Source organism: Typopeltis vanoorti, chromosome 1 (genome assembly GCF_054136105.1).
Source record: "Typopeltis vanoorti isolate ZY-2024b chromosome 1, IOZ_Tvanoo_1.0, whole genome shotgun sequence".
Taxonomy (NCBI): Eukaryota; Metazoa; Arthropoda; class Arachnida; order Uropygi; family Thelyphonidae; genus Typopeltis; species Typopeltis vanoorti.
Window position 1 is genome coordinate 124,354,288 of NC_143549.1, and position 12,792 is coordinate 124,367,079.

Sequence of the window (12,792 nt, forward strand, 5' to 3'; positions counted from 1 at the left end):
TTTAAATTAATTTTAATTATTATTTTACAAAATATTCATAAATAGTGATTATTCTTTGTTTTAATGATATATTAATATGTTGAACAAGATTTCGATATTCATGTATAGTCGTTTACAAAATATTGGGAAATGAACAGCAGAGGTCGCCTCTGTCTGTAACACAACTATGCTGTCAAGAGCTAAATTTCAATTGCAATTTTATGATTTGCTAGCTTATACGTAGGTATTTTCCTGGAGTGCCCTCTATAGTAACAACTCTGAGTATTTATTCTCATACAATCTAATTCAGCTATCATTTCGACGATCAGTTCCCGGAAGTCTCTTCGTCTACCAGTTAGAGTAAGTTGCTTAAATATTATTATTTTATATTTGGACAACTGCGTTTTTATTCATGTATTATATATTTCAAGAGACTCTCACTATATTAATATTTAATATTTAATGTAATATTTAATAATGATGATGTTGTTAATACCAGTGAATGATCACTTCTTATTCTTCTTACACGTTCGGGTAAGAAGAATAAGAAGTGATCATATGTTATCATTTAATCATATGTTATCGACTCCTATCTCTCTCTCTCTCTCTCTCTCTCTCTCTCTCTTTTTTTTTTTTTTTGCTGTTATAATTGAAGTTTGAGGATCAAGCGGGAAAACCACGCGATGAGGACTTACCTTTGTTTGTTTATCTGTTTGTTGTTTTTATGAGCCGTTTTATGTGGCTTCCGTTCCTTTTATGTACCGAATTGGATAAATGTCCATTTCACTTACATCATAAACTTACTGGAAGGATTCAGTATGTCAGAACTTTAATGCCTATTCCACAATAGTCTCTGTACTGTACAGTAAGCTACTGGGATATTCAAATTAGATTGAATCTCACTATTTAATTAAATCGTGTTATTTTATTAAAAATAAATTATTTTCATTTACTAAATAACATCAAAATTCATAAGAAACAACTTCAACCACATGATGGAAACCATTGTACAATGCCCCATAAGCCCTTACTCTGGAATAGTTTCTCCTTTTATAAGAATGAAAATACGATGAAAGGAATGTTTAAGTCTTTGTTAAAGGCAATTAGGCGATCAACTAAAGCGTTAAAGCGTTAGAATTTTTTCCACACAACAAACAAATTCGGATTTTTGTTTCTCAAAACACACACACACACACAATATTTAACAGAAAAAAATACAGTGTAATTGGTAATTGTACAGGGTGTAGTACAAACAGTAGACAGTACATGGAAGAGCTCAGGCTCTCGGTATGAGCTACCGGCTCCCAGGAGACAATTCAATATCGTATGAGTTGCATGACATCTAGATTTTTTACGGTTCATTCAATATGTATATAAGAATATGTCCGCATCCCTGTCTAAATAGCAAATTGTCAAGGTGAATCAGTAAATATTATGTCTGACCGGCTCCTCTCTCCAACGCATTCCATTTCTTTTAGACTTTGTAAAGCAACTATATTTTTTGTAAATATTCATAATTGTAATCGGGATATTTCGTTATTGAAACATACGGCTTATCCATTAAAATACAAAATTTCGATTTCGAAATTGGTTTAAAAGCCAGATAGCAAACTGTCTGCACTGAGTTAGACTTTTCTCGTTTTCCTTTATGATATGTGTGGAACACAATTAAAAGACCACAGAATGCTGCTATGATGGCCTAGCTTGCCTCTGTTGTATTTTATTTCATTTCATGTGATTCACACTACAAAAGATTGTAAACCTAGAGTATTCCAGTAATGATTTTTAACGATTTTTTAAATTAATTTTTGTATTTATTTTTCTGAACACTATGGAAATGTATATGGAGACTAAACACGCAACATTTTTTCATTACCCCGATTGAATTCATTGCCCCAAAAATAGAAAGCCATTTCAGGTTTATATATATATACAGTATATATATATACACACACATCACCACATATATATATATATATATATATATATATATATATATATATATATATATATATATGTATATATGTATATATGTGTATATGTGTATATGTGTATATGTGTATATATGTGGTGATCAGCTTTTACTCAGTTGTTGTACATTTGAAAAAAAATATAGATTTAATGACTATAAAACCGAGATAACATATAAAGATTTTAATGATAAGTACTACTAGTTTCGGCATATAGCAGCCTTCAGGTATTTATAAAGGAATACTAATAAACATTGAATTATCTAAACCAACTGGAAATTACAGGTACAAATTGCCTCCCATAATCGATACATAAAAACGTTGTATGTTTGCAAGTTGTTCCAACTGGCTTGCCATTGTTTATTGTAATTGTGCGTGCAGGTTCACATGAGCGCCAATATTAAATAACTGCAGCATGGCTATCTGGGATGTTATAACTTAAATTGTTGTTTAAGTGGACCGGGTTCAGCAGGATTTCCCTTGATTCAACAATTTTCCTCTCAAACTCATCATCACAGCGAAAGATATTTTCTGATCTATTCCAGCAAACGGAGTGGCTTTATTGGTCATCATTAGGATTATTTGAAAAAAGAACATGACTGGATAACGCAGTTGCATGAGATCTTTTATAAGAGATGTCTCTCTTATGCTCTTCTATCCGTTGTTCAATAGATTTGTTTGTTTGTCCAAAGTATGGGATATTGCAATCGCACCACAATTTATATACTCCCGGGTACTTAAGGTTGTGATGAGTAGGTTTTGGATGGCTGATTAGAGAACGGATTTTAGGAAGTGTGGTGAAGAAGGTCCTGATATTATATTTTTTAAGGACTTTAGCTATTTATTGGAGACTGTGCTAATGTATGGAATGGAGATGCTACCTTTAAAATTAATAGTCTCTGTTGTGCACTGCCTAGGAGGATCCAGAAGAAATTTCTTAATTGTTTTTACAGAATATCCATTTTGTTTAAAAATAAGAGTGAGGTGATTCATTTCTTTTTGTAGTTCATATTGATCATTTAAGAGAGAACGTGCTCTATGTCCTAAGCTAGATATAGTTCCAAGTTTTTGTGGTGGAAAATGATGAGAAAATTATGCAGATATCTATTGGTATGCGTAGGTTTTCTGTACATAGAGATTTTTAATCTTTCAGAGCTTCGTGTAAGCATAACATCCAAGAAAGGTAAGGTATTATTATTTTCTAGATCAGCAGTAAATTTTATATTAGGATGTTGGATGTTTAGATGACGAAGAAAATCTGAGAGATGTGTGCCCGTGATTCCAAATGAATATATCATCAACATATCTTTTCCAAACTTTTGGCTTAAATGAGAAGGAAGATATGGCTTTCTTTTCAAAATCTTCAAGGAAGATGTTAGCTAGCACTGGGGACAAAGGATTGCCCATTGCCAGGCCTTGTTTTTGTTTGTAAATGGAGTCGTGATATCTGAAGTAACAAGAATGAATGCAATGCTTTAATAAAGTGAACATTTTTTTGGATAATTTGTCCTGTAGCAATGTAAGTACCTCGTCCGTAGGAACGTTAATAAATAAATAAATAAATAAATAAATAAATAGGTTTAATGACTATTACCGAGAGAAAAGATGACAAGATGTTTAAAAAAGATACTACTAGTTTCGTTACATGAACATCCTCAGGTATCACAATCAAAGAAGTATATAAAAAATTACAGAGAATTAAAATTATACTAACAGAACAAGTATAAAAAACAGTAGCGTCTTTGAAAAAATGCAAGTATGAGTTCCAAACAAACGAATACTACGCGCTGTCGCGAGTGCGCCAGTACTGAACAGAAGCAACGTGTGCGTCAGAGAGATTGTAACTCAGGCTGTTGTTGATATGAGTGGAATCTAGAAAAATTTCCCTAGATTCAACAATCTTTCTTTCGAGTTCATCGTAGCACACATGGATGTTAGCTGGATAAATTCACTGGTCAAAGAATATCAGAAGAATCTCAGCGATTGGATTATACATCAACAGACTCGTATTTCTAAAAAGATGTAAGTGGAATTCTATTATTCCATGCTTCCTTAATTTTCAAGAATCGATAAAAACCGCTAGAGCTGAAAGAATTTATAGGAGAGCAAAACTAGATCTTTTATCGGAACGCATTTGTGATACCAAACGTTGTCTTGCTGCTTATTTTTCCAAGAAGACCTATCGCGAAACACGTTTTTCTCATTCTCTAGACAGTTCATCTTGGAACCATTTAAAAGAAATTAGCACTCTTAAGGCTTCTAAAATACAGAATTTAAATAAAATAAAACTCATTAGAAAATATGATTTCTTAAATATAATCAGGATAGCAAAACTTCTCATTTTGACCCTACCTATCTAAAAAAAGTTGTCATCAATAAGTCTTCCCATCAATTATCTTTGACAGAAGAAAGCATACTTGCTAAAGGTCTCAACTTTGTCATTGCTCCTACATCCATCCCTAGAGAACATCTCTTAACAAAGATAGAAAAGACAGCTTCTTTATTACCAAACAAAGATGCTAAAGTCCTCCGTATGGAAGCAATTTTCTGTATAAATAAAGCTAGACCTCCACCTGACGACATTTCTTACTCTGAAAGGAAAGCTATCAAGTCCTTAAAAGATAATAGTAACATAGTTATCATTCCGGCAGACAAAGGGAATGCAACTGTCATCTTAAACAAGTCTGATTACCATAATAAAATCTTGGAACTTTTAAATAGTGATACCTACTCAGAAATTGCTAATGACCCTACGAAGGAAACACAATAGAACTAATAATTTATTAAAACCACCTTAGAGTTACAAAGAAACATTCGGCTTTCTCTTCGGTCACTTCATCCCTTGATATATCGACTGTATGGTCTCGCCAAGATTCACAAAAATAACTGCCTACTCAGACCTATAGTTGAGGGCATACACTCTCCCACTTATAATCTCTCCAAATTTCTAGCGAGTTTTCTAAGAAATCTTTCTGGAATTTCTTCTTTATATATTAAAAACTATGCAGATTTTGTTTCTAAAATCAAGGATATCAAACTTAAAAAACAGATTTAATGGCCAGTTTTGATATAGTTTCTCTCTTTACAAATGTTCCTGCTCAAGAAGTCCTCGATCTTCTCAAGAACAAATTATCAAAAAAACTCTTTGCTCTTCTCTCCCATTGCATAAAGTCAGGATACTTCAAATATGATAACAAGATCTACTTACAAAACTCAGGTCTGTCTATGGGCAGCCCACTCTCTCCGATTCTTGCGGATATATTTCTCAACGAATTTGAAGAAAAAGCTATTAACTCCTTTCACTTTAAACCAAAAGTCTGGTACCGCTATATTGATGATATTTTCCTCATCTGGGAAGACGGTTTCAATAACCTCTATTTATTTTTGGACCACCTAAACAAGTGCCATGAAAAAATCTTTTTCACCCTCGAACTGGAATCAGATGACTGCCTTCCCTTTTTAGACCTCAAACTTACCAGATGTGCTGAGAGCATTAAAATCTCAATTTTTAGAAAGCCTACTCATACTGACAGATACCTTCATGCTTCCTCCCATCATTATCTCCCACAAAAATGTGGTATTGTTTCCACTTTAGCCCACCGAGCCAAATCATTATTTAAGAAGAAACAGAAATTGAAAATGAACTACGTTTTCTTAAAAATACGTTTATTAACAATGGTTTCTCTCCAAAGAAAATTGACAAATTTCTTTCCCCCAGGCACTCAACTACTTCTGAAGATCCCTCTTCCCCAAGAGCCTTCATCTCCTTGCCTTACATCGGCTCTATTTCACCAAAACCGGCCAAGATTCTCAAGAAATTCAACTTCACTACGCTTCCAAAACTTCGTTCATTACTTAACAAACATAAACAGAAACATCTTTCTACTCAGTTTCCAGGAGTATACAAGATTTTATGTGATTGCGGAAAGCCATACTATGGACAGACTGCTAAATCCATCCTTCTACGTTTGGATGAACACCGTAGAGATCTCCTATAACAGGACTAGAGCTAGCGCTCTCTCTAGCCACGTTCTCTTTTCAGCTAACTCAGACGAAGGCCGCCAGCACATTGTAAACTGGACTCAAACTGCTAACATTCATGTGTGCTACGATGAACTCGAAAGAAAGATTGTTGAATCTAGGGAAATTTCTCTAGATTCCTCTCATATCAACAACAGCCCGAGTTACAATCTCTCTGACGCACACGTTGCTTCTGTTCAGTACTGGCGCACTCGCGACAGCGCGTAGTATTCGTTTGTTTGGAACTCATACTTGCATTTTTTCAAACACGCTACTGTTTTTTATACTTGTTCTGTTAGTACAATTTTAAGTCTCTGTAATTTTTTATATACTTCCTTGATTGTGATACCAGAGGATGTTCATGTAACGAAACTAGTAAACTAGCAGTATCTTTTTTAAATATATCTTGTCATCTTTTCTCTCGATAATAGTCATTAAACCTTTTTTATAATATTCCGACCTAGTAAAAATGAATTTTGAAAAAAAAAAATAAAATAAATAAATAAATAAAAAAAAAAAAATATATATATATATATATTGTTAAATCACTGAATTTCCTAGATAATAGGGAAACAAGTAAATTGAATATGAAATTTACATTTATATTAAATTTTCTTGTTTCCTTCTACTATCTGGGAATTCACTCTTTAAATAATATTTAACATCTCTATAAACCGAGTCAATCTGCTTACCAAAAATTCATATATTATTATTATTACGTAACACCTCCAGGGAGTCTGAAGACTCATCGAGGGAGGACACCTGCTCTACATCTCACTGTCTCCACCACTCAATCCACCAAATACAACTAACCGCAATTACACGAACGCCATTTACCCCCCCCCCCCGCCACCACCACTAGTGTTTCCACAGACAATCAGAAACGTCCATGCTCACGACGGAATTCGAACCTTAGTCCTTTGGCTGGAGAGCGGAATGGCTAGCAGCTCGGCCAAGCAGGCTGACATAAATCTACTTACTCGTGCCATATATATACATATATATATATACATTATTTTTTTTTATCGTGGGTGTATTATACGTTTAAGATACCAAGAAATTTTTAAAAACTTGATCCTTAGGCCGGGAAGGCATGCGTTAAATACATTTCAATAACGCCAGGATTGTTTCATAAGCCTTTCAGCTGAAGGCGAGTTTAGAGATAACACTCTTGCGGGTATGTTTTCAGAAAAATTCAATTTGTACCTCGTGAAACATGTAAACTATCCCATAGAACACGCGGAATCTCGAGATGTCCAAAACTAAGAGATGGAAAGAATTTGTCATCATGTGGTATCCTGTGGTTGACTGCAGATGCACGTGTTCTATAATATGGAAACAAGAAAACAAATATCTTGAAATTAAATGGTCTCACTGCACTATTATAAATAGCATGCCTTTTATAATCCGAAACAAAAATACTTGAAATTTGTTCAGTTACGTGTTGATTAGATTCAGTCATCGTCATATAGAACCTACTCAACACTGCTATGATAGACGCTAGTCTAGAGTGTTTAAGAAATGTTATGGATTGCTACCTGAAATCTGAATTATAGTATTTATAATATTTAATATTTTTGTATTTAAACCATTTCATGCAAAATGAATTCTTCAAAGGCCTTTTGCTTTTTTCTCTCAAAGCAAGTAGGCGATACTCTTTTAGCAATAACCTTTTAAATATCGGTTCGGCCTGCCTCCACCTTCCTTATTGCGGAAGAATTGGGATTTTGGCAGTTGTGAATATACGGAAAATGAAGAGAGCGGCTGACATCTCACATTAATTAGTATTTATTTATTTTTTTTGCACATATTTGCATATCTGAAAATGAAATCATTAAATCTATAAAATCGAAAATAATGTGGGTCCAATTATATTTTATAGTCAAAGACTTTAAAATGTTCAAATTTGCCAGATAGACATCGAGAATATAACCTTTGGCATCGAAGTCACCAGATTATATTACAAGGCAATGAAGAATGGTCTTCAAAACTCGCTTTACGAATTAGAAACACCCCAATGACGTTTATAGACATTTAGCAAAATCTAGTTACGATTCTGTAACACCTATTGAATAACATGGATAGGAAGTGCAATTTGTCTCACTATTTTATCCACCACGGCCGGTACACACACACACACACACACACACACACACGCACACAAAATCATGGCATGAGAAAATAAAGAAATTTCAGATAATCTGTGGAACAATTAAAAAGCCACCCCATAAAAAAAACAAGTTATGAAACTGAACAAAATTTTTATAAAGTAACGACCACTTCCACTCTGCTATATGGTTCGGAAACATGCACCGTTAAAAAGAAAGGTGAAAGTAAAATACAAGATGTAGGGATGAGATATTTAAGAACAATTAAAGGATGCAAAAAACTAGACTATATAAGAAATAAAAACATCAGAAGAGAACTAGATATTTATAACGCAAACGAAAAAAGTTCAAGGAATATAGGGAGAAAAGGAAAGAACTTAGGATGTGGAAATTTATCTACTAAAATATCTTATTCGTCCCCGCATTGAGTTCACACCCAATGATCCGATTGATATTTGGAGGCGAGATAGAGAATGCAAATACGAGACACAAAACACCAATTTTAAAAATATTAAAAGCTGCGTAATTGGAATAAACAGGAATAATTTTTGTCTCATGAGTGAGGTGTAAGTGATAATGTAATTACTTATCAACGAATATTTTAGTTTTCTTTCCAATTCAACTTTGCTTCAGCAGAATTTGTTTACATCTGAAAGCATTCAAACATGTAACAACACAAGTGTCATGGAATAATAGAATTTATTGCTTTGACTTCTTGATTTGTTTCAGTATTGGAATACCATCAGATGATATAATAATAACTATATTCCTAAATTTTATAGGCATATTTCTTTATTATTCATAATATAAGTTGTGTCAATATTCTCCTCAAATGTCTTTCAGAGTTTAGGATATCATCGGCCGAATCAGATATGAATTCAAAATATTTTCTCCTCGCAGCTCTTTTGAATGTAGTGGTTGGTGACAAGTACGAATTCGCCCTCCTTTCTTATTGCGCAAGATGTTGTGAGTATATTAATGAAATTTTTTCAAATGTATGTTTAATAGTATTTACTAAAAGCATATCATTTAAACTTTAGCTGTACAGAGACCGCACGCGGTAGTACCGTGCGTACCAATCACCACGATAACACTGGCTGTAGCAAATTTCATACATCTTCATGCATGTCCAAGTTCCTCTTGACCCATTCCTTAACGATATGGAGTTTACGGGGACTGTTACCCTGAAATTGTTTCCAGGGACCAATGAGCTGTGGTACCCTCGAACTTGTCTGTGAGCTGTTCCGCTTATCTAAGTCCGTGAAGGCCCTGACAATTCGCGACCCATCGCCGGTGTATCAACTTGCCGATAAATCGTCATCCATATCCCGCGAAGGAGAAGAGAGGAGGATCTGAAGGAGGAGAGATCGAAAACGTGAGACGAAGAAAAGAAAAATAAAAAACGAACCTAAGCGGTAAACATTGATATAAATAGTAAGTGAGAAAAGGGCCAGGACTGCAAAGCAAACGATTAACTTGGGGACGATTAAGAGATTTTTGTTGTGGAAGATTTAATAACCTACTGGAAGTACTACATTTCTTGCACCATATTGAGGCATGGATGGCGCAGTCATAAAATCTAAATAAGTTTTTCCATTGCTCTCAGGTAGGAGTATAGAATACAGAAGGCAGAAATCTAGAGTACAAAAGGAGGAACGTGTAAGATTAAGTGACGATATTATAAAATAAACCCCCCGATCAGAAAAGGCGCCATAAAATCCAGGATAAGGATATATAAGAAAACGCATAATTTTACAGTAGTGTAGTTTATTTTGTCCGAATATCCTTACGAGCTTGTCGAAAAATGTTAGTGACCTATTGATTTCAAATCCAAACTGAGTTTGATTCTAATTCGCAATTGATTAAGCGAGAGAAAATTTCTTTTACTTGAAGCTTAGCCAGACCGTTTTCAACTGTGCTGAGACTTTTTTTTCAAACGACTTAGACCAAACTTACCACATCAAGGTATGTTTGATCTGAGTGGTTTAAGGTAATTAAGCATATAGAGTGGTATACTGCCCGATATTGAAGTGAAGCTCCAATGTTAAACTAGATTAGCATTATTTGGCTTTCAAGTAAATATATGAATTACAATTTACCTGTGTAAATCTGTAATGATCAAAAGGATTACATTTCAAGGCAAATGATTAAGAGTAAAACGAGACAAGGTGAATCTTATTTAGTTTTCCAAATGTTCTGACAGAAGCCTTAAAGGAAATGCTAAGAAATTACGATTTTTAAACGGGGAAACCACTTGAGAATTATTAAAAGATTAAACTAAAGCGTTTGTTCAAAGTAAGTTGGAAAACTCAGTCTTTAGCTTCTCAAAGGAAACAAATATACTATCTTGCTTTCAATATTTTGGTTCTGCAAAGATTAAGTCATTAATTATTTGAAATTAACGCTTAATAACGTGATTCATTAACTCTTTAGTAATTCGTATTTTACTTATTAGTTTTTTTTTCGAAATTGATTGCGCCTGTCAGTTTCTTCAGTTAAGAAATTCTTCAGTTCTATAGTCTCACTTGTTTTTTTTTTTTTTGGAAGAAATAAATGTCTGCTGGCGATGGACGTGATATTAAGATAGCTTTAACTATTTTATGCATTCTAATTTTGTGAGAAATTTTGGAAAACTAAATGAGATTTAGTTTTCCAAAATTTCCAAGGAAAGGTCGTTCTTGTGACCGCAAGCCTGAAATGGACCGTGAAATCACAGAAATTTCTTATAAAAAGTTATTTGGAAAATGTTTTTAAATTCTGTTTCAGAGTTTTGAGATGGACACAAACCCTTTCCCAGTGGTTAAATTCTAAACTAAAAAGTTTCGGGGCCATGTACAAAATAACCAATTGTATTTACTTTTTGAATACTATCCGGGGAAGCTCTAAACCTCCCCGTTTCTAACATCACGCGTTCGTAATCAGACTACCGTGATTCAGATTACCTTATATACACATTCAAAGCTGAAAACAGTTGTTGAATAATAACACGATAATATAGGCATAATTAGCGTAAAGGAAGAAAAGTTACAAAACAGAAAAATGTTCCTACAAACTAACCAATTGTATTTACCTTTGAATGCGATCCACTGGTCGAGTGTCCAGCAAATCAGCAAATCTTTCGATAATATTAAGCGTATTAATATCATCGCATTGCAACTGATGGGAATTCTGTGTTTCTGTGGATTCTTTACACACCTCTTTCTCTTTACAAACTACACACAAATTGACATTACAAACTCGTTTTGTATTATCACTATCATCCGAGATATTTTTCCGTTTAAAGAAGGTACCAATGTACTTATCCATAATAGAAATACCGTACGTGCTCTCATATAATTCTTACCTCTGATTTTACTTTTCGAAAAAAGAAATTAAAACGTTTCGCATATACCTCGCAAATGAAAAAAAGCTGAAACACGTTCAGGGCAAGGCGATACTAACTTGTTTCTGCGGTAAACAACAGGCCTTCCCCCAATAGCCACTATATTGCAGAGGCAAGAAAAACAAGTACTTTTCTTATGTCAGTGAAACCTTCGCTGTATATATAGACTCAAGCAAAACCAGATGTTGCACCTGCAAACACAGTATCTAACTGAAAACTATTGTTATTAATTAGATCGTGTGAGTTTTGCTTGGTAGCAATAAAATTCAACCCAAAGTGTTAAAATTCCTAAACGTGTTAAAACTAAGATATACTGTATGTGTCTGCATACACACACACACACACACACACACACACACACACATATATATATATATATATATGCACATTCAAAACACATAACAGTATAGTGAATACTGTTATGGCAGTTTTACATATTATTGGAATTCGGTTGAAGTGAGTTAGCATTTCAACTCATTTGTCAGCTTGATTTTCTCGCGATTTCCGAAAAATGTATAAATACTGGAGTTAACTCGCAACATATTTTGTCTAAGTATTACTTAGCACTTTTGAAGATATATCGAGCCTTGGTTGGAGGAGGAAAACCTTCGACAATGAAAATCAACAAACAACAAGCAATTGGTTTAAATGTGGTCATGTGGATAACACGTTCACTTCAAATTTGACAAAAATCAGCAAGGGAAGGTGGAAGCAATAAAACCATATTGTTTTTCACTTCACCCCTCTTTTATTACTCATCATTATGCCGCTACAAATTAAAATAGTGGCAGAATGTTCATGAAATGAACTTTCTGCTGCTATTTTTTTTAAGTATTCATTTTAATTCAATAATTTTTACTTACTTATTCAATTTTCATTTATTTTGTTTGGATAATTAAAATATATAGATTTATTTGGTTAATTTAAGCCAGCATAGCTTGAGAAACACTGTTATAGGGTTCTCTCATCTTATGTGACCCCTAATTCATAAGCAGTATAGAAATAGAAGACACGACACAACTTAAATTAAAAAAATGAATTTTAATTAGGAAAAGTATTTTGAAAATTTTCTAGTGTTTTTTAACTTTTTTTTGGGGGGCGGGTTGGCACCCTCCCTGGGTGCGCGACTGTTACAAACTAATGCAATCAAAGCGAACATTTTCAACATCAATAATATCAGCAAATTCAGATTATACGATCAGAAAGATGAGACTGTAGAACATCTAATCAGTGCCTGCAGCAAATTAGCTCAAACTGACTATAAATACCGCCACGATCAAGTGGCCAAAATAGTTCATTGGCATGTATGCAAAAATATGGCATTCCTACTTCT

General features: G+C 33.8%; 1 protein-coding gene across 1 annotated transcript in view; it reads left to right on the forward strand.

Moving 5' to 3' along the window:
* Positions 1–307: 307 nt before the first annotated feature.
* LOC150110383 (uncharacterized) overlaps positions 308–12,792 on the forward strand; it is a 34,523-nt gene continuing 22,038 nt past the window's right edge. The window contains exons 1-2 of the mRNA XM_090393412.1: positions 308–339; positions 8,921–9,043. Coding sequence (XP_090249538.1) covers positions 8,950–9,043 — 94 coding nt within the window. The 5' untranslated portion in view covers positions 308–339; positions 8,921–8,949. The remainder of the gene's footprint in view (positions 340–8,920; positions 9,044–12,792) is intronic.